Source organism: Giraffa tippelskirchi, chromosome 11 (assembly GCF_054371585.1).
Source record: "Giraffa tippelskirchi isolate mGirTip1 chromosome 11, T2T-mGirTip1v1.2.pri, whole genome shotgun sequence".
Classification (NCBI taxonomy): domain Eukaryota; kingdom Metazoa; phylum Chordata; class Mammalia; order Artiodactyla; family Giraffidae; genus Giraffa; species Giraffa tippelskirchi.
Window position 1 is genome coordinate 76,094,778 of NC_137285.1, and position 21,304 is coordinate 76,116,081.

Consider the following 21,304-nt stretch of genomic DNA (forward strand, 5'->3'; position numbering starts at 1 on the left):
GACCCAGAGTCCAGAGAACCCCGGCCTCTGAGGCACCAGGAGGACCTGGAGCCCAGCACGCCAGAGCACAGAGGTGAGGACGCTGGGGCTGGTGCACGGGAGTGTGTGGGGAGGGGTGCTGAGCTACACAGGGACGAGTCCTCGAAAGCTGCTGCTGGGCCTGCAGCAAGCGCTGGCCTCACACCCCCCGCCCCCCATCTTGCACACTTCAGTCCCAAAAGACATCTGACGCTGGGTATTCTTTGGGAACCTCTTGGAAGGTTTCTGTCCCGGGGTACGCACATGCCAAGGCTGGCCTGTGGGCAAACTTTGCTTCTCCCCCAGCTCTAGCACTGGCCTCCAACTGGAACCAGGCTCCACTTCCCAGACCTGTCCCCACACAGGTGGTGGCTCCAGGTGCAGGACCCAGGGATCCACCGAGGGCAGATGGAGAAGCGAGACTTGCCCTCGCAGAGACACCAGGCCAGCTGGGTACTGGCCAGCACACCGGGCAGATCGGATCTCCGTGCCTGCAGGACCCCCAGCCCCAGGCACTGATGTCCCACCCCCTCAGCGAGAACCTCCACCTCCACGTGCACCTCTACCTGCTCGGGCTTTGGCAAGAGAACCCGAGGCAGAGGAAGAGTCACCGCCTCGGCAGGGAGAGCCTGCCCTGGCTCCCGCGCAACACCCAGACGCCCACGATGACTCACCCAGCCCTGCAGGGAGAAAGAGCCCCCGCTCTGGACAGAGACCCAGAGCCCTTACCGGAAACACCACGTCCAGGGGAGCGGTCGGCTCTGCAGCCTCCATCCCTGTCTGCTCACCGTGGATGCCGGCAACTCGGTCTGCCCCCAGGGGACATGGAGTTCCTTTCCCCTGAACTGCTTTGCATGTGGTTTGTTTCCACCTTTCTGGTGATGTTTTATTTTTTGTATGGTTTCCTGTATTTTTGTTGGTTAAGTTGGGATTAGTAAACTGTTTCATCATTGTTGCAATCTGGGAACACTGTTGTGTAACTCTGGTGATACTGTGTTACCATCACCACTTTGTAGTTTCAGACCCGTTCCATCTTTATGCCCCACCCCCCAACAAAGCCTGGATTCAAGGCAAGCACGCCCTGTTCATCCCTCCCCCCGATCCTGAACACAATTTCATCTTTTCTTTCTGCATTCCTTCCTATATTCTTGGTGTCCCCAATCAGTGACTCTCAGCGAAATGACTGAAGGAGTGTTTTTCGGACTCTCCACCTACTGTAAGACTCCATTGGAGAGTTCTCATTTTTATGTCATTTGAACTAGCCTTTGATAGCTGAAAGGACGGTGTACGTCCTTTCAAGATACCATGTGCCAAACGAAGCCCTTTTGGCAACTGCCATCATTATCTCCAGGCAGGCATTGCTGTTTGAAGGGTGACATCTCAGCCAGAAGGCAGAGGCTGAGCTCCTCTTGTTGCACCAGCTCCCAAAAGAAGCCAAGAAAGGGAGCTGGAACAACAAACCACCCCCATGCCCAGGAAAGCGTTCTTCATGACAGAAGGCTAGAAAATGACCCAACATCCTTGTGGCCCAGAACCACTCTAGAAAATCACTGTTCCATAAAAAAGAGAAACACATGGGAAGTTCCAAGGAGAGGCAATGCCCATGGCCAGTGTACTTGAGAGACGGCCTGACCGCTCCGGGGAAGACACGCACCGACGGAACCCCTTGGGAAACAGCAGTGATAGTCCTCACCGTCGTAAGGGTTTCCTCTGGGGACAACCTGCCCTGGGCACCACACGAGGGAGCAGACCGGCTTCTCTTCCTCTGCCCCCACACCATTCACTCATGAAGGCAGCTCAGGTGTTCTCATGCCCTGCCTGCCTGCCTGCCTGGCTCATCCGTGAGCTGTGACCACCTCCAGGCTAGGACTCCACCTTTTCCTCTCTGTGTACCGTGAATCTGCACACAGTGGGCTTTCAGAACCTTAGGAGACTTGAGCCATTCCCACTCGAGCCAGAACCCTCCCCAGGAAGGAAAACAGCTGTGGAGTCATTTTGGCCCCAGCACTGGTTCCGAAAGCCTGGCGGCTCCTACAGCCTCTACGGTGTGAAGAGGGAGGTCCCTTTTGACAGAGCTTTCCGGCTCTCAGATCTAAGCTGTTGTTTCACTGTCAGCTGTGTCTCTTCCGTTGCAGCCAGGTGGGCCACGCTGCTCCAAAGGAGCTCACAAGCTGAGTTTCAAGGGAGGACAGGGATGGCTACAACGTGCTGCAAACTGAGTGAGGGTCCCCACAATCCTCAGCAAAGGTCTGTGGTGTGCAAGTGGGGAGTAGAGGGCCCCCAAGTTCCAAAGGAAGGGAGGTAGTCGGGAGCTAAAGCCCTTGGCTGCTGTGGTAGCAGCTGCAGATGGCAGCCCGTCCACAGTGCACTTCAAATGAGGTCATATGAGCGGGACTCTGGAAATGGCTCCGAAATCGAGAGAAAGGGGTCAGGGTATGTGGGAATCCGGCGGGGGTGGGGGGTGGATGAAGGAAGGTGTCCCTCCTCTCTCCAGTGCAATTTGGTTTGGTGAGTCTCAAAGCTACCAGATGGCACTTCCCAAGTCAGGCCCCCGCAGGAATCAGGGTGGGCTGCCTGCCTCGGGCCCTGCCACAGGGACAAGCCACACCAGTGGCCTCCCTGAGCTCCAATGGCCGGATCTGGGGGGTTCTGTCTGGTTGCACACCTCCTTGCTGTGGCCAAGTTCCCCCCTTCTCTGAGCACCAGCTTCATCCTCTCGAATGAGGACATCGATTGCTACCTTGGCACGTTACTCTCTTCATCCTGTGAAGACTCATTAGGCTTATCCTACAATTACTAGCTGGCCCGAAGAGATATCTCCTGAATCCAGCTTAAGCTGGAGTCTCCCAGGCTCATCTGGCATGTCTTCCCTGAAGTCTGCCAAAACCCACACCCTTGCATTTCCAGGGACTCCCCTTAGCCAGCTGGGCAGAAAACCCAGCATGCTTCAAACAAGCTGACAGACAAGCGGGAGAGGACTCACGGGCAGACGGCTTCCCTCAGGTCTCGGGTGGAGCTCTGGGACCACAGCAGCAACGGGCCATCCCAGCCCCTGGGCTCAGCAGCGCCCTCATTCTCAGGCCGGCGGCTCTGCCCTGAGGGGAGCAGGAACGTCACCAACTGCCGCAGGCGGACCTCAAGCCCCTCCCACTGCTGGAGCCTGACCTCCCCCGGCCCCACCCCTTCCCCTACCCCAGCAGGACGAGAGCTCGTCTTCCCCTGGCTTCCAACGTGAGGCCCGGCCCTGGGCCCCGATTGGGCACTGCCCCAGCCCGGAGCCAATCACAGTGGCCAGGGAGGTGGAACGCACCGATTGGCCAGGGCCAGGTCATGTGACCATACTCCCCAGGAAACTCAAAGATTACCAAGGTTCTCTAAGAAACCAATGAACAAAATTATCCACTAAAGGCAAACCATAATTTTTAATGAGGCCAATGTCACAGAAAAAAAAATGCTCCACAATAAACTGCTCAAGGAAGCTACTAAATAAACTTTCAGAAAAGTTTAGTAGTTTTTATTTTTTTTAAATAGGGTGACGGAGAGCTATACCTTTCCCATCTATGTGAATTTAGGTTTAAACTAGATTTCCCTTGGCTATTATATAAGACAAAAAAACCCACATCACCCACTTTCACTCCCCCCCACCCCCAAAATGTGTTTTAATCTATTGAATTTTTGTGTCCTCAGTTGTGTCTGATTCACGGCAACTCACCAACTCTACACAGCCAGGCTCTTCCGTCCATGGAATTCAGGGCAATTTTTTCTGTCCCAGTAAATGCCCACCCTGGGTGATCCAAAGGCAAGGGCTCCGAGGCTCCTGAGAGACTAACTCCTTTCAGCTGAGCACAGAGCTGGCTCCTCACTGGGATGCCTGTGGCCTGGGGCTCCCAGAGGGGAGAGCAGCACTCGCCCCACCGTGTGGTCACTGCTGGAAGTGCAGGCTGCTCCTCACTCCCCCTTGACAGTGTCCCTGAGGGCAGAACAGTGTGAATCGAATCAAGGTGGAAATGCAAACTCCAATGCAACCAACCTTCCACAAGATCTCCAAAACCACTCAGGAACAGGGAATTGGAAACTGCAGGGGATGACATGAATGGAGATGGAGACTTGACACCTTACACCGAGTTCACTTCCAGTTATCCCTAGACAAACTTTCCATGAAAACTTGTCACAAATCTAGAAGAACAATGAGCAGAAACCGGACACGTGCTTTGAGTCTTCACACACAAAACTAAAAGGCAGTCCACAAAAAAAACCCAGAGAATACAGTGGACTTTGCAAAATCAAAGATATCTACTGTGGGAAAGACCTCATTACAAAAGCAAAAGACAGGTCATACATCGCGAGACGAATGAGTGGAAACACAAAGCTTATCAAGGATGTGTCTCCAAACAGACAAAGAACGCCAACACAACAAGCCTGTGAAAACTAGGGAAAGGTCTGAAGGGACACCAGACGGAGGAAGACACACACAGAGTATCCCGGATGATGTCCAGCACTGAGGGCCTGAAGAAACAACAGTCTAGTTGCACCCCCTCAGGCCTGTGTGACCGTGGATGAGGCCTCTGTTTCCCGGTGGCTCTGAGACATGGACAGGGAGGAAGGGGAAGAGAAGTCACTTGCATTTCTAATACTCACAGCAAAGTCTTCCAATGAGAAGGGAATTATCACCCCCACTGACAATGCCATTCACTGAAGTGATACCCACGAGTCCATCTACCCCAGAAGGGAAGGATGGACCTGTTCTCACAAAACGGCGAGAGATGGAAGGAGGAAGATCAAGCCCACACCAATCACTGGAAAGAGAAGCTGTGCTCAGGGCTTGAAAGAATTCCTATAGGGAAAATCATGTCACAGCCCCACATGGCAATCCACAGCTTCCATGCTATTCCTCCCAAAATGCCAATGCATTTTCGCACCGAACAAAGAATTGCAAAAGGGGTACGGAAACAGAAAAGAGCCTACATTGTCAATACAATCCGACGAAAAAGCCCCGATACGGACATCCAAGGTTGTGTGAAAGGAAATTAGACGACCAAACTAGGATCCTCAGGAGAGTATCGGAGGAGGCAATGGCGACCCACTCCAGTACTCTTGCCTGGAAAATGTCCTGGACGGAGGAGCCTGGTAGGCTGCAGGCCACGGGGTCATGCAGAGTCAGACACGACTGAAGTGACTTAGCCGCAGCAGCAGCAGCAGGACAGTATGCTATTGGGAATACAACAACACACACAGATCCAGATCGATGGAATAAAGTTGAGGGTCCAGAAACAAACCCCAGCATCCATGGTCAACTCATCTCTGACACAGACGGTGAGAATATCCAAATGGGAACAAGAAAGCCTCTTCAATCAATGTCCATGGGAAAACCAGACAGCTACATCTGAAGAACGCTATTGGGTTTGATCTCATACCACCTCAATATCGGGGAAAAACCTCACCCTAAAGACTGATGTCATGAGATAGCTAGAAAGAAGCGTAGGTCAAAGGCTCCTTAACATCAGAGTCTCCTTGCCATTTGCTGGGCGGAGGTCGAAATGGGTCTCTTCAAGTAAGGGAAAGAGGTAAACGAAGTACACCACTGGGTTTCCATCCAATGGAACCTATTCACAACAGAGAGGCTAAGCATTCACAAATGCAAAAGATAGGAAACGGAACACGAGAGACTCCTTGCAAGTGGTGTATCTGAGAAGGGGTTCATATGGAAAGAGACGAAGAATGCACAGCACTCAGATTCCAAGAAACACCACCACCACCCTTGACCCTTCCCCCATGACCAACTCTGACCTAAAGCCTTTCTCTCCCTCTAACCTATCCCTAAAACATAACCCTCATCTAATCATATACATGTGCATCCCTAGCATCCATCCATCCATCCACACACGAGAGAGAAAGAGGAAGACACAGACGGAATTGAGAAAGGAAAAGAGAGGGACACAGCCAGAGAGAGACACGGAACCAAAGAGAGGAAAGGAGTCGATGGTCCAGACTATTCCTCAATCTGTCTCGAAGGTAGAAGCAATGACAGCGCCCTTCCACCCCAGAAGGGGGAAAAGGACGGAAGGTTTGGAGAGGAAAAGACAAGAACGCAGGGAGCCATTAGAAGCTCAGCCACCCGCAGAAGCCGAGCTGGGACCCTTGAACAGAATCTCAATGGAAACAGAGGACCAGAAAGTTGGCTACTCTTTTCTATAAGAGAGGGAGACCTTCGAGTCTTCCTTTCGGTCCTCCAACTTGGATGCGGGGTCTCAAAACAGTCAGGAGGGGGAGTGCCTTTTCCTGGGTTCCACGGCGCATCCAGGCCTCGTTCTGCCCCATTCTGTGCTGTGTCAGCCCTGGATGGAATCTTTCTTTCTGAAGTCTCAGCGCACGAGCTCCACGTGATATCGGCCCCAGGTGGAAAGGCATGGAGCTGCTCGTAGGCCGACAGACCTAGGAAGCAGATGGGAGAATGACCCCCACTCTGCAGATGGAGAGACTGGGGCAACCCTGAGGGGCATATGCTTGTCCAGGGCCACACCACTTATGAGAAGAAGGAGCCTGGTCTGAGAGCAGCATGGTCCTCGGAGCTCAGGCCCTGGCTGAACCCAGGCCTCCCCAGGGCTGTGGGCTGGGCCGTGTGGGTGTCATTGTGCCTGCACATGGCCTAAGGGGGGTGGTCGAGCAGTCAGAAACCCAGAGATTCCCTTGGGAAGTTTTGAGGAAGGGACCTCAGCACGAACCCCAGGAAATGATGTCACCTGCCGGCAACAGAACCCAACAGAACCCGCAATCCGGGTATCCAGGCCTCCAGAGCGGAGAGGAGCCCCCAGCCAGATCACTTGCTGCCAAGATGTTCTGCTGTTTGCCCCTGCCCAGAGGCCGGGGCCTCAGGAGAGCTCACAGGCAGTGTGCGTGGGCACCCTGTCGACGTTGGCTCAGGACACCCCCGAGAGGCCTCTGGCCCTTTGCCCGGAGAAACAGAAAGGTAACACGGGGAGCCCCAGGCCGGGCCAGGCCACCTCTCCCATGCCACCCGGAAACACCGGGTCCTTTGCCTGTGTGTGGGGATGCGGGTTTCTCGGGCTGTGTCTCCCTCAAGGAAGCCCAGGCGGATGTGGGGTCAGAAGCCTGTGGACAAGTTGTGCCCACACCCCAGGGGAGAGCAGGCTGGGCGGGATGGGGAGAGTGTGGGCAGCGCCGACCGGCCAGGCTGACCTCACACCCTCAGATGGGTCTCTTTCCTCCCGGGTGGGGATCTGAGCAGACACACGTCTCTGACCCTTCTGGGAAGAGAAGTTCGAGCAGGCAGAAGCGGCGGCTCCACTGGCCAGGCCCAGCTCGGAAAACTCCCAGCATGGCTGGCTGACGGTCACTGTCGTTGCAGAGCTTCCCACGTGATGAGGCCGAGGACGGGGACACCCCATCCAGCTCCCAGAGGGAGGGGTCGGAGCACCACCCGCCCGCCCGTGAGGCCCAGTGCAGGCTCCAGGTCAGCGTGCCCACGGAGGCATCAGCCCCACCGGGGGAGACGCGGAGGTGGGGAAGGCCTGCTGCCGAGACACCGCCCAGGATACAGCCGGCGGCCCAGTCTGAGGCTTCCACGGAGCTCAGCACACCCGGCTCCGACCCAGAGTCCAGAGAACCCCGGCCTCTGAGGCACCAGGAGGACCTGGAGCCCAGCACGCCACAGCACAGAGGTGAGGACGCTGGGGCTGGTGCACGGGAGTGTGTGGGGAGGGGTGCTGAGCTACACAGGGACGAGTCCTCGAAAGCTGCTGCTGGGCCTGCAGCAAGCGCTGGCCTCACACCCCCCGCCCCCCATCTTGCACACTTCAGTCCCAAAAGACATCTGACGCTGGGTATTCTTTGGGAACCTCTTGGAAGGTTTCTGTCCCGGGGTACGCACATGCCAAGGCTGGCCTGTGGGCAAACTTTGCTTCTCCCCCAGCTCTAGCACTGGCCTCCAACTGGAACCAGGCTCCACTTCCCAGACCTGTCCCCACACAGGTGGTGGCTCCAGGTGCAGGACCCAGGGATCCACCGAGGGCAGATGGAGAAGCGAGACTTGCCCTCGCAGAGACACCAGGCCAGCTGGGTACTGGCCAGCACACCGGGCAGATCGGATCTCCGTGCCTGCAGGACCCCCAGCCCCAGGCACTGATGTCCCACCCCCTCAGCGAGAACCTCCACCTCCACGTGCACCTCTACCTGCTCGGGCTTTGGCAAGAGAACCCGAGGCAGAGGAAGAGTCACCGCCTCGGCAGGGAGAGCCTGCCCTGGCTCCCGCGCAACACCCAGACGCCCACGATGACTCACCCAGCCCTGCAGGGAGAAAGAGCCCCCGCTCTGGACAGAGACCCAGAGCCCTTACCGGAAACACCACGTCCAGGGGAGCGGTCGGCTCTGCAGCCTCCATCCCTGTCTGCTCACCGTGGATGCCGGCAACTCGGTCTGCCCCCAGGGGACATGGAGTTCCTTTCCCCTGAACTGCTTTGCATGTGGTTTGTTTCCACCTTTCTGGTGATGTTTTATTTTTTGTATGGTTTCCTGGATTTTTGTTGGTTAAGTTGGGATTAGTAAACTGTTTCATCATTGTTGCAATCTGGGAACACTGTTGTGTAACTCTGGTGATACTGTGTTACCATCACCACTTTGTAGTTTCAGACCCGTTCCATCTTTATGCCCCACCCCCCAACAAAGCCTGGATTCAAGGCAAGCACGCCCTGTTCATCCCTCCCCCCGATCCTGAACACAATTTCATCTTTTCTTTCTGCATTCCTTCCTATATTCTTGGTGTCCCCAATCAGTGACTCTCAGCGAAATGACTGAAGGAGTGTTTTTCGGACTCTCCACCTACTGTAAGACTCCATTGGAGAGTTCTCATTTTTATGTCATTTGAACTAGCCTTTGATAGCTGAAAGGACGGTGTACGTCCTTTCAAGATACCATGTGCCAAACGAAGCCCTTTTGGCAACTGCCATCATTATCTCCAGGCAGGCATTGCTGTTTGAAGGGTGACATCTCAGCCAGAAGGCAGAGGCTGAGCTCCTCTTGTTGCACCAGCTCCCAAAAGAAGCCAAGAAAGGGAGCTGGAACAACAAACCACCCCCATGCCCAGGAAAGCGTTCTTCATGACAGAAGGCTAGAAAATGACCCAACATCCTTGTGGCCCAGAACCACTCTAGAAAATCACTGTTCCATAAAAAAGAGAAACACATGGGAAGTTCCAAGGAGAGGCAATGCCCATGGCCAGTGTACTTGAGAGACGGCCTGACCGCTCCGGGGAAGACACGCACCGACGGAACCCCTTGGGAAACAGCAGTGATAGTCCTCACCGTCGTAAGGGTTTCCTCTGGGGACAACCTGCCCTGGGCACCACACGAGGGAGCAGACCGGCTTCTCTTCCTCTGCCCCCACACCATTCACTCATGAAGGCAGCTCAGGTGTTCTCATGCCCTGCCTGCCTGCCTGCCTGGCTCATCCGTGAGCTGTGACCACCTCCAGGCTAGGACTCCACCTTTTCCTCTCTGTGTACCGTGAATCTGCACACAGTGGGCTTTCAGAACCTTAGGAGACTTGAGCCATTCCCGCTCGAGCCAGAACCCTCCCCAGGAAGGAAAACAGCTGTGGAGTCATTTTGGCCCCAGCACTGGTTCCGAAAGCCTGGCGGCTCCTACAGCCTCTACGGTGTGAAGAGGGAGGTCCCTTTTGACAGAGCTTTCCGGCTCTCAGATCTAAGCTGTTGTTTCACTGTCAGCTGTGTCTCTTCCGTTGCAGCCAGGTGGGCCACGCTGCTCCAAAGGAGCTCACAAGCTGAGTTTCAAGGGAGGACAGGGATGGCTACAACGTGCTGCAAACTGAGTGAGGGTCCCCACAATCCTCAGCAAAGGTCTGTGGTGTGCAAGTGGGGAGTAGAGGGCCCCCAAGTTCCAAAGGAAGGGAGGTAGTCGGGAGCTAAAGCCCTTGGCTGCTGTGGTAGCAGCTGCAGATGGCAGCCCGTCCACAGTGCACTTCAAATGAGGTCATATGAGCGGGACTCTGGAAATGGCTCCGAAATCGAGAGAAAGGGGTCAGGGTATGTGGGAATCCGGCGGGGGTGGGGGGTGGATGAAGGAAGGTGTCCCTCCTCTCTCCAGTGCAATTTGGTTTGGTGAGTCTCAAAGCTACCAGATGGCACTTCCCAAGTCAGGCCCCCGCAGGAATCAGGGTGGGCTGCCTGCCTCGGGCCCTGCCACAGGGACAAGCCACACCAGTGGCCTCCCTGAGCTCCAATGGCCGGATCTGGGGGGTTCTGTCTGGGTGCACACCTCCTTGCTGTGGCCAAGTTCCCCCCTTCTCTGAGCACCAGCTTCATCCTCTCGAATGAGGACATCAATTGCTACCTTGGCACGTTATTCTCTTCATCCTGTGAAGACTCATTAGGCTTATCCTACAATTACTAGCTGGCCCGAAGAGATATCTCCTGAATCCAGCTTAAGCTGGAGTCTCCCAGGCTCATCTGGCATGTCTTCCCTGAAGTCTGCCAAAACCCACACCCTTGCATTTCCAGGGACTCCCCTTAGCCAGCTGGGCAGAAAACCCAGCATGCTTCAAACAAGCTGACAGACAAGCGGGAGAGGACTCACGGGCAGACGGCTTCCCTCAGGTCTCGGGTGGAGCTCTGGGACCACAGCAGCAATGGGCCATCCCAGCCCCTGGGCTCAGCAGCGCCCTCATTCTCAGGCCGGCGGCTCTGCCCTGAGGGGAGCAGGAACGTCACCAACTGCCGCAGGCGGACCTCAAGCCCCTCCCACTGCTGGAGCCTGACCTCCCCCGGCCCCACCCCTTCCCCTACCCCAGCAGGACGAGAGCTCGTCTTCCCCTGGCTTCCAACGTGAGGCCCGGCCCTGGGCCCCGATTGGGCACTGCCCCAGCCCGGAGCCAATCACAGTGGCCAGGGAGGTGGAACGCACCGATTGGCCAGGGCCAGGTCATGTGACCATACTCCCCAGGAAACTCAAAGATTACCAAGGTTCTCTAAGAAACCAATGAACAAAATTATCCACTAAAGGCAAACCATAATTTTTAATGAGGCCAATGTCACAGAAAAAAAAAAATGCTCCACAATAAACTGCTCAAGGAAGCTACTAAATAAACTTTCAGAAAAGTTTAGTAGTTTTTTTTTTTTTTTAAATAGGGTGACGGAGAGCTATACCTTTCCCATCTATGTGAATTTAGGTTTAAACTAGATTTCCCTTGGCTATTATATAAGACAAAAAAACCCACATCACCCACTTTCACTCCCCCCTACCCCCAAAATGTGTTTTAATCTATTGAATTTTTGTGTCCTCAGTTGTGTCTGATTCACGGCAACTCACCAACTCTACACAGCCAGGCTCTTCCGTCCATGGAATTCAGGGCAATTTTTTCTGTCCCAGTAAATGCCCACCCTGGGTGATCCAAAGGCAAGGGCTCCGAGGCTCCTGAGAGACTAACTCCTTTCAGCTGAGCACAGAGCTGGCTCCTCACTGGGATGCCTGTGGCCTGGGGCTCCCAGAGGGGAGAGCAGCACTCGCCCCACCGTGTGGTCACTGCTGGAAGTGCAGGCTGCTCCTCACTCCCCCTTGACAGTGTCCCTGAGGGCAGAACAGTGTGAATCGAATCAAGGTGGAAATGCAAACTCCAATGCAACCAACCTTCCCACAAGATCTCCAAAACCACTCAGGAACAGGGAATTGGAAACTGCAGGGGATGACATGAATGGAGATGGAGACTTGACACCTTACACCGAGTTCACTTCCAGTTATCCCTAGACAAACTTTCCATGAAAACTTGTCACAAATCTAGAAGAACAATGAGCAGAAACCGGACACGTGCTTTGAGTCTTCACACACAAAACTAAAAGGCAGTCCACAAAAAAAACCCAGAGAATACAGTGGACTTTGCAAAATCAAAGATATCTACTGTGGGAAAGACCTCATTACAAAAGCAAAAGACAGGTCATACATCGCGAGACGAATGAGTGGAAACACAAAGCTTATCAAGGATGTGTCTCCAAACAGACAAAGAACGCCAACACAACAAGCCTGTGAAAACTAGGGAAAGGTCTGAAGGGACACCAGACGGAGGAAGACACACACAGAGTATCCCGGATGATGTCCAGCACTGAGGGCCTGAAGAAACAACAGTCTAGTTGCACCCCCTCAGGCCTGTGTGACCGTGGATGAGGCCTCTGTTTCCCGGTGGCTCTGAGACATGGACAGGGAGGAAGGGGAAGAGAAGTCACTTGCATTTCTAATACTCACAGCAAAGTCTTCCAATGAGAAGGGAATTATCACCCCCACTGACAATGCCATTCACTGAAGTGATATCCACGAGTCCATCTACCCCAGAAGGGAAGGATGGACCTGTTCTCACAAAACGGCGAGAGATGGAAGGAGGAAGATCAAGCCCACACCAATCACTGGAAAGAGAAGCTGTGCTCAGGGCTTGAAAGAATTCCTACTGGGAAAATCATGTCACGGCCCCACATGGCAATCCACAGCTTCCATGCTATTCCTCCCAAAATGCCAATGCATTTTCGCACCGAACAAAGAATTGCAAAAGGGGTACGGAAACAGAAAAGAGCCTACATTGTCAATACAATCCGACGAAAAAGCCCCGATACGGACATCCAAGGTTGTGTGAAAGGAAATTAGACGACCAAACTAGGATCCTCAGGAGAGTATCGGAGAAGGCAATGGCGACCCACTCCAGTACTCTTGCCTGGAAAATGTCCTGGACGGAGGAGCCTGGTAGGCTACAGGCCATGGGGTCTTGCAGAGTCAGACACGACTGAAGTGACTTAGCCGCAGCAGCAGCAGCAGGACAGTATGCTATTGGGAATACAACAACACACACAGATCCAGATCGATGGAATAAAGTTGAGGGTCCAGAAACAAACCCCAGCATCCATGGTCAACTCATCTCTGACACAGACGGTGAGAATATCCAAATGGGAACAAGAAAGCCTCTTCAATCAATGTCCATGGGAAAACCAGACAGCTACATCTGAAGAACGCTATTGGGTTTGATCTCATACCACCTCAATATCGGGGAAAAACCTCACCCTAAAGACTGATGTCATGAGATAGCTAGAAAGAAGCGTAGGTCAAAGGCTCCTTAACATCAGAGTCTCCTTGCCATTTGCTGGGCGGAGGTCGAAATGGGTCTCTTCAAGTAAGGGAAAGAGGTAAACGAAGTACACCACTGGGTTTCCATCCAATGGAACCTCTTCACAACAGAGAGGCTAAGCATTCACAAATGCAAAAGATAGGAAACGGAACACGAGAGACTCCTTGCAAGTGGTGTATCTGAGAAGGGGTTCATATGGAAAGAGACGAAGAATGCACAGCACTCAGATTCCAAGAAACACCACCACCACCCTTGACCCTTCCCCCATGACCAACTCTGACCTAAAGCCTTTCTCTCCCTCTAACCTATCCCTAAAACATAACCCTCATCTAATCATATACATGTGCATCCCTAGCATCCATCCATCCATCCACACACGAGAGAGAAAGAGGAAGACACAGACGGAATTGAGAAAGGAAAAGAGAGGGACACAGCCAGAGAGAGACACGGAACCAAAGAGAGGAAAGGAGTCGATGGTCCAGACTATTCCTCAATCTGTCTCGAAGGTAGAAGCAATGACAGCGCCCTTCCACCCCAGAAGGGGGAAAAGGACGGAAGGTTTGGAGAGGAAAAGACAAGAACGCAGGGAGCCATTAGAAGCTCAGCCACCCGCAGAAGCCGAGCTGGGACCCTTGAACAGAATCTCAATGGAAACAGAGGACCAGAAAGTTGGCTACTCTTTTCTATAAGAGAGGGAGACCTTCGAGTCTTCCTTTCGGTCCTCCAACTTGGATGCGGGGTCTCAAAACAGTCAGGAGGGGGAGTGCCTTTTCCTGGGTTCCACGGCGCACCCAGGCCTCGTTCTGCCCCATTCTGTGCTGTGTCAGCCCTGGATGGAATCTTTCTTTCTGAAGTCTCAGCGCACGAGCTCCACGTGATATCGGCCCCAGGTGGAAAGGCATGGAGCTGCTCGTAGGCCGACAGACCTAGGAAGCAGATGGGAGAATGACCCCCACTCTGCAGATGGAGAGACTGGGGCAACCCTGAGGGGCATATGCTTGTCCAGGGCCACACCACTTATGAGAAGAAGGAGCCTGGTCTGAGAGCAGCATGGTCCTCGGAGCTCAGGCCCTGGCTGAACCCAGGCCTCCCCAGGGCTGTGGGCTGGGCCGTGTGGGTGTCATTGTGCCTGCACATGGCCTAAGGGGGGTGGTCGAGCAGTCAGAAACCCAGAGATTCCCTTGGGAAGTTTTGAGGAAGGGACCTCAGCACGAACCCCAGGAAATGATGTCACCTGCCGGCAACAGAACACAACAGAACCCGCAATCCGGGTATCCAGGCCTCCAGAGCGGAGAGGAGCCCCCAGCCAGATCACTTGCTGCCAAGATGTTCTGCTGTTTGCCCCTGCCCAGAGGCCGGGGCCTCAGGAGAGCTCACAGGCAGTGTGCGTGGGCACCCTGTCGACGTTGGCTCAGGACACCCCCGAGAGGCCTCTGGCCCTTTGCCCGGAGAAACAGAAAGGTAACACGGGGAGCCCCAGGCCGGGCCAGGCCACCTCTCCCATGCCACCCGGAAACACCGGGTCCTTTGCCTGTGTGTGGGGATGCGGGTTTCTCGGGCTGTGTCTCCCTCAAGGAAGCCCAGGCGGATGTGGGGTCAGAAGCCTGTGGACAAGTTGTGCCCACACCCCAGGGGAGAGCAGGCTGGGCGGGATGGGGAGAGTGTGGGCAGCGCCGACCGGCCAGGCTGACCTCACACCCTCAGATGGGTCTCTTTCCTCCCGGGTGGGGATCTGAGCAGACACACGTCTCTGACCCTTCTGGGAAGAGAAGTTCGAGCAGGCAGAAGCAGCGGCTCCACTGGCCAGGCCCAGCTCGGAAAACTCCCAGCATGGCTGGCTGACGGTCACTGTCGTTGCAGAGCTTCCCACGTGATGAGGCCGAGGACGGGGACACCCCATCCAGCTCCCAGAGGGAGGGGTCGGAGCACCACCCGCCCGCCCGTGAGGCCCAGTGCAGGCTCCAGGTCAGCGTGCCCACGGAGGCATCAGCCCCACCGGGGGAGACGCGGAGGTGGGGAAGGCCTGCTGCCGAGACACCGCCCAGGATACAGCCGGCGGCCCAGTCTGAGGCTTCCACGGAGCTCAGCACACCCGGCTCCGACCCAGAGTCCAGAGAACCCCGGCCTCTGAGGCACCAGGAGGACCTGGAGCCCAGCACGCCACAGCACAGAGGTGAGGACGCTGGGGCTGGTGCACGGGAGTGTGTGGGGAGGGGTGCTGAGCTACACAGGGACGAGTCCTCGAAAGCTGCTGCTGGGCCTGCAGCAAGCGCTGGCCTCACACCCCCCGCCCCCCATCTTGCACACTTCAGTCCCAAAAGACATCTGACGCTGGGTATTCTTTGGGAACCTCTTGGAACGTTTCTGTCCCGGGGTACGCACATGCCAAGGCTGGCCTGTGGGCAAACTTTGCTTCTCCCCCAGCTCTAGCACTGGCCTCCAACTGGAACCAGGCTCCACTTCCCAGACCTGTCCCCACACAGGTGGTGGCTCCAGGTGCAGGACCCAGGGATCCACCGAGGGCAGATGGAGAAGCGAGACTTGCCCTCGCAGAGACACCAGGCCAGCTGGGTACTGGCCAGCACACCGGGCAGATCGGATCTCCGTGCCTGCAGGACCCCCAGCCCCAGGCACTGATGTCCCACCCCCTCAGCGAGAACCTCCACCTCCACGTGCACCTCTACCTGCTCGGGCTTTAGCAAGAGAACCCGAGGCAGAGGAAGAGTCACCGCCTCGGCAGGGAGAGCCTGCCCTGGCTCCCGCGCAACACCCAGACGCCCACGATGACTCACCCAGCCCTGCAGGGAGAAAGAGCCCCCGCTCTGGACAGAGACCCAGAGCCCTTACCGGAAACACCACGTCCAGGGGAGCGGTCGGCTCTGCAGCCTCCATCCCTGTCTGCTCACCGTGGATGCCGGCAACTCGGTCTGCCCCCAGGGGACATGGAGTTCCTTTCCCCTGAACTGCTTTGCATGTGGTTTGTTTCCACCTTTCTGGTGATGTTTTATTTTTTGTATGGTTTCCTGTATTTTTGTTGGTTAAGTTGGGATTAGTAAACTGTTTCATCATTGTTGCAATCTGGGAACACTGTTGTGTAACTCTGGTGATACTGTGTTACCATCACCACTTTGTAGTTTCAGACCCGTTCCATCTTTATGCCCCACCCCCCAACAAAGCCTGGATTCAAGGCAAGCACGCCCTGTTCATCCCTCCCCCCGATCCTGAACACAATTTCATCTTTTCTTTCTGCATTCCTTCCTATATTCTTGGTGTCCCCAATCAGTGACTCTCAGCGAAATGACTGAAGGAGTGTTTTTCGGACTCTCCACCTACTGTAAGACTCCATTGGAGAGTTCTCATTTTTATGTCATTTGAACTAGCCTTTGATAGCTGAAAGGACGGTGTACGTCCTTTCAAGATACCATGTGCCAAACGAAGCCCTTTTGGCAACTGCCATCATTATCTCCAGGCAGGCATTGCTGTTTGAAGGGTGACATCTCAGCCAGAAGGCAGAGGCTGAGCTCCTCTTGTTGCACCAGCTCCCAAAAGAAGCCAAGAAAGGGAGCTGGAACAACAAACCACCCCCATGCCCAGGAAAGCGTTCTTCATGACAGAAGGCTAGAAAATGACCCAACATCCTTGTGGCCCAGAACCACTCTAGAAAATCACTGTTCCATAAAAAAGAGAAACACATGGGAAGTTCCAAGGAGAGGCAATGCCCATGGCCAGTGTACTTGAGAGACGGCCTGACCGCTCCGGGGAAGACACGCACCGACGGAACCCCTTGGGAAACAGCAGTGATAGTCCTCACCGTCGTAAGGGTTTCCTCTGGGGACAACCTGCCCTGGGCACCACACGAGGGAGCAGACCGGCTTCTCTTCCTCTGCCCCCACACCATTCACTCATGAAGGCAGCTCAGGTGTTCTCATGCCCTGCCTGCCTGCCTGCCTGGCTCATCCGTGAGCTGTGACCACCTCCAGGCTAGGACTCCACCTTTTCCTCTCTGTGTACCGTGAATCTGCACACAGTGGGCTTTCAGAACCTTAGGAGACTTGAGCCATTCCCACTCGAGCCAGAACCCTCCCCAGGAAGGAAAACAGCTGTGGAGTCATTTTGGCCCCAGCACTGGTTCCGAAAGCCTGGCGGCTCCTACAGCCTCTACGGTGTGAAGAGGGAGGTCCCTTTTGACAGAGCTTTCCGGCTCTCAGATCTAAGCTGTTGTTTCACTGTCAGCTGTGTCTCTTCCGTTGCAGCCAGGTGGGCCACGCTGCTCCAAAGGAGCTCACAAGCTGAGTTTCAAGGGAGGACAGGGATGGCTACAACGTGCTGCAAACTGAGTGAGGGTCCCCACAATTCTCAGCAAAGGTCTGTGGTGTGCAAGTGGGGAGTAGAGGGCCCCCAAGTTCCAAAGGAAGGGAGGTAGTCGGGAGCTAAAGCCCTTGGCTGCTGTGGTAGCAGCTGCAGATGGCAGCCCGTCCACAGTGCACTTCAAATGAGGTCATATGAGCGGGACTCTGGAAATGGCTCCGAAATCGAGAGAAAGGGGTCAGGGTATGTGGGAATCCGGCGGGGGTGGGGGGTGGATGAAGGAAGGTGTCCCTCCTCTCTCCAGTGCAATTTGGTTTGGTGAGTCTCAAAGCTACCAGATGGCACTTCCCAAGTCAGGCCCCCGCAGGAATCAGGGTGGGCTGCCTGCCTCGGGCCCTGCCACAGGGACAAGCCACACCAGTGGCCTCCCTGAGCTCCAATGGCCGGATCTGGGGGGTTCTGTCTGGGTGCACACCTCCTTGCTGTGGCCAAGTTTCCCCCTTCTCTGAGCACCAGCTTCATCCTCTCGAATGAGGACATCGATTGCTACCTTGGCACGTTACTCTCTTCATCCTGTGAAGACTCATTAGGCTTATCCTACAATTACTAGCTGGCCCGAAGAGATATCTCCTGAATCCAGCTTAAGCTGGAGTCTCCCAGGCTCATCTGGCATGTCTTCCCTGAAGTCTGCCAAAACCCACACCCTTGCATTTCCAGGGACTCCCCTTAGCCAGCTGGGCAGAAAACCCAGCATGCTTCAAACAAGCTGACAGACAAGCGGGAGAGGACTCACGGGCAGACGGCTTCCCTCAGGTCTCGGGGGGAGCTCTGGGACCACAGCAGCAACGGGCCATCCCAGCCCCTGGGCTCAGCAGCGCCCTCATTCTCAGGCCGGCGGCTCTGCCCTGAGGGGAGCAGGAACGTCACCAACTGCCGCAGGCGGACCTCAAGCCCCTCCCACTGCTGGAGCCTGACCTGCCCCGGCCCCACCCCTTCCCCTACCCCAGCAGGACGAGAGCTCGTCTTCCCCTGGCTTCCAACGTGAGGCCCGGCCCTGGGCCCCGATTGGGCACTGCCCCAGCCCGGAGCCAATCACAGTGGCCAGGGAGGTGGAACGCACCGATTGGCCAGGGCCAGGTCATGTGACCATACTCCCCAGGAAACTCAAAGATTACCAAGGTTCTCTAAGAAACCAATGAACAAAATTATCCAGTAAAGGCAAACCTTAATTTTTAATGAGGCCAATGTCACAGAAAAAAAAAAATGCTCCACAATAAACTGCTCAAGGAAGCTACTAAATAAACTTTCAGAAAAGTTTAGTAGTTTTTTTTTTTTTTTTTAAATAGGTTGACGGAGAGCTATACCTTTCCCATCTATGTGAATTTAGGTTTAAACTAGATTTCCCTTGGCTATTATATAAGACAAAAAAACCCACATCACCCACTTTCACTCCCCCCCACCCCCAAAATGTGTTTTAGTCTATTGAATTTTTGTGTCCTCAGTTGTGTCTGATTCACGGCAACTCACCAACTCTACACAGCCAGGCTCTTCCGTCCATGGAATTCAGGGCAATTTTTTCTGTCCCAGTAAATGCCCACCCTGGGTGATCCAAAGGCAAGGGCTCCGAGGCTCCTGAGAGACTAACTCCTTTCAGCTGAGCACAGAGCTGGCTCCTCACTGGGATGCCTGTGGCCTGGGGCTCCCAGAGGGGAGAGCAGCACTCGCCCCACCGTGTGGTCACTGCTGGAAATGCAGGCTGCTCCTCACTCCCCCTTGACAGTGTCCCTGAGGGCAGAACAGTGTGAATCGAATCAAGGTGGAAATGCAAACTCCAATGCAACCAACCTTCCCACAAGGTCTCCAAAACCACTCAGGAACAGGGAATTGGAAACTGCAGGGGATGACATGAATGGAGATGGAGACTTGACACCTTACACCGAGTTCACTTCCAGTTATCCCTAGACAAACTTTCCATGAAAACTTGTCACAAATCTAGAAGAACAATGAGCAGAAACCGGACACGTGCTTTGAGTCTTCACACACAAAACTAAAAGGCAGTCCACAAAAAAAACCCAGAGAATACAGTGGACTTTGCAAAATCAAAGATATCTACTGTGGGAAAACCTCATGACAAAAGCAAAAGACAGGTCATACATCGCGAGACGAATGAGTGGAAACACAAAGCTTATCAAGGATGTGTCTCCAAACAGACAAAGAACGCCAACACAACAAGCCTGTGAAAACTAGGGAAAGGTCTGAAGGGACACCAGACGGAGGAAGACACACACAGAGTATCCCGGATGATGTCCAGCACTGAGGGCCTGAAGAAACAACAGTCTAGTTGCACCCCCTCAGGCCTGTGTGACCGTGGATGAGGCCTCTGTTTCCCGGTGGCTCTGAGACATGGACAGGGAGGAAGGGGAAGAGAAGTCACTTGCATTTCTAATACTCACAGCAAAGTCTTCCAATGAGAAGGGAATTATCACCCCCACTGCCAATGCCATTCACTGAAGTGATACCCACGAGTCCATCTACCCCAGAAGGGAAGGATGGACCTGTTCTCACAAAACGGCGAGAGATGGAAGGAGGAAGATCAAGCCCACACCAATCACTGGAAAGAGAAGCTGTGCTCAGGGCTTGAAAGAATTCCTATTGGGAAAATCATGTCACAGCCCCACATGGCAATCCACAGCTTCCATGCTATTCCTCCCAAAATGCCAATGCATTTTCGCACCGAACAAAGAATTGCAAAAGGGGTACGGAAACAGAAAAGAGCCTACATTGTCAATACAATCCGACGAAAAAGCCCCGATACGGACATCCAAGGTTGTGTGAAAGGAAATTAGACGACCAAACTAGGATCCTCAGGAGAGTATCGGAGAAGGCAATGGCGACCCACTCCAGTACTCTTGCCTGGAAAATGTCCTGGACGGAGGAGCCTGGTAGGCTGCAGGCCACGGGGTCATGCAGAGTCAGACACGACTGAAGTGACTTAGCCGCAGCAGCAGCAGCAGGACAGTATGCTATTGGGAATACAACAACACACACAGATCCAGATCGATGGAATAAAGTTGAGGGTCCAGAAACAAACCCCAGCATCCATGGTCAACTCATCTCTGACACAGACGGGGAGAATATCCAAATGGGAACAAGAAAGCCTCTTCAATCAATGTCCATGGGAAAACCAGACAGCTACATCTGAAGAACGCTATTGGTTTTGATCTCATACCACCTCAATATCGGGGAAAAACCTCACCCTAAAGACTGATGTCATGAGATAGCTAGAAAGAAGCGTAGGTCAAAGGCTCCTTAACATCACAGTCTCCTTGCCATTTGCTGGGCGGAGGTCGAAATGGGTCTCTTCAAGTAAGGGAAAGAGGTAAACGAAGTACACCACTGGGTTTCCATCCAATGGAACCTCTTCACAACAGAGAGGCTAAGCATTCACAAATGCAAAAGATAGGAAACGGAACACGAGAGACTCCTTGCAAGTGGTGTATCTGAGAAGGGGTTCATATGGAAAGAGACAAAGAATGCACAGCACTCAGATTCCAAGAAACACCACCACCACCCTTGACCCTTCCCCCATGACCAACTCTGACCTAAAGCCTTTCTCTCCCTCTAACCTATCCCTAAAACATAACCCTCATCTAATCATATACATGTGCATCCCTAGCATCCATCCATCCATCCACACACGAGAGAGAAAGAGGAAGACACAGACGGAATTGAGAAAGGAAAAGAGAGGGACACAGCCAGAGAGAGACACGGAACCAAAGAGAGGAAAGGAGTCGATGGTCCAGACTTTTCCTCAATCTGTCTCGAAGGTAGAAGCAATGACAGC

General features: G+C 54.2%; 2 protein-coding genes and 2 long non-coding RNA genes across 5 annotated transcripts; 2 read left to right on the top strand and 2 right to left on the bottom strand.

The window, feature by feature from the left end:
* Positions 1-902: 902 nt before the first annotated feature.
* Positions 903-10,737, bottom strand: LOC145527661 (uncharacterized). Its single transcript, XR_014069833.1, has 2 exons — positions 10,626-10,737; positions 903-3,113 (listed from the first exon to the last, which is right to left on the bottom strand). It is a non-coding gene; the product is annotated as an uncharacterized LOC145527661 (long non-coding RNA).
* LOC145527525 (uncharacterized) lies at positions 6,800-8,601 on the top strand. 2 transcript variants are annotated; one of them, XM_081545621.1, is made up of 3 exons: positions 6,800-6,985; positions 7,385-7,697; positions 7,949-8,601. In XM_081545621.1, exons 1-3 carry the CDS (start codon positions 6,851-6,853, stop codon positions 8,575-8,577), a joined length of 1,077 nt encoding a protein of 358 aa, XP_081401747.1. In that variant the 5' UTR covers positions 6,800-6,850; the 3' UTR covers positions 8,578-8,601. The 2 variants fall into 2 exon arrangements, with proteins under 2 accessions (XP_081401747.1, XP_081401748.1); XM_081545622.1 differs by having other exon boundaries at positions 6,809-6,985; positions 8,008-8,601.
* Positions 10,738-14,427: 3,690 nt separating the features above from the next.
* Positions 14,428-16,229, top strand: LOC145527603 (uncharacterized). The gene is made up of 3 exons (XM_081545723.1): positions 14,428-14,613; positions 15,013-15,325; positions 15,577-16,229. The coding sequence occupies exons 1-3, from the start codon at positions 14,479-14,481 to the stop codon at positions 15,849-15,851; spliced, it is 723 nt and encodes a 240-aa protein (XP_081401849.1). The 5' UTR covers positions 14,428-14,478; the 3' UTR covers positions 15,852-16,229.
* Positions 16,155-21,089, bottom strand: LOC145527620 (uncharacterized). The gene is made up of 2 exons (XR_014069784.1): positions 18,988-21,089; positions 16,155-18,365 (listed from the first exon to the last, which is right to left on the bottom strand). It is a non-coding gene; the product is annotated as an uncharacterized LOC145527620 (long non-coding RNA).
* Positions 21,090-21,304: the final 215 nt, after the last annotated feature.

Excerpts from the sequence above, each read along its gene's own strand:
- LOC145527525 (XM_081545621.1), top strand. The coding sequence starts at position 6,851 with ATGTTCTGCTGTTTGCCCCTGCCCAGAGGCCGGGGCCTCAGGAGAGCT. Across the intron at positions 6,986-7,384 it reads TTGCCCGGAGAAACAGAAAG|AGCTTCCCACGTGATGAGGC; the intron begins GTAACACGGGGA and ends CTGTCGTTGCAG. Across the intron at positions 7,698-7,948 it reads CAGCACGCCACAGCACAGAG|CTCTAGCACTGGCCTCCAAC; the intron begins GTGAGGACGCTG and ends CTTCTCCCCCAG.
- LOC145527603 (XM_081545723.1), top strand. The coding sequence starts at position 14,479 with ATGTTCTGCTGTTTGCCCCTGCCCAGAGGCCGGGGCCTCAGGAGAGCT. Across the intron at positions 14,614-15,012 it reads TTGCCCGGAGAAACAGAAAG|AGCTTCCCACGTGATGAGGC; the intron begins GTAACACGGGGA and ends CTGTCGTTGCAG. Across the intron at positions 15,326-15,576 it reads CAGCACGCCACAGCACAGAG|CTCTAGCACTGGCCTCCAAC; the intron begins GTGAGGACGCTG and ends CTTCTCCCCCAG.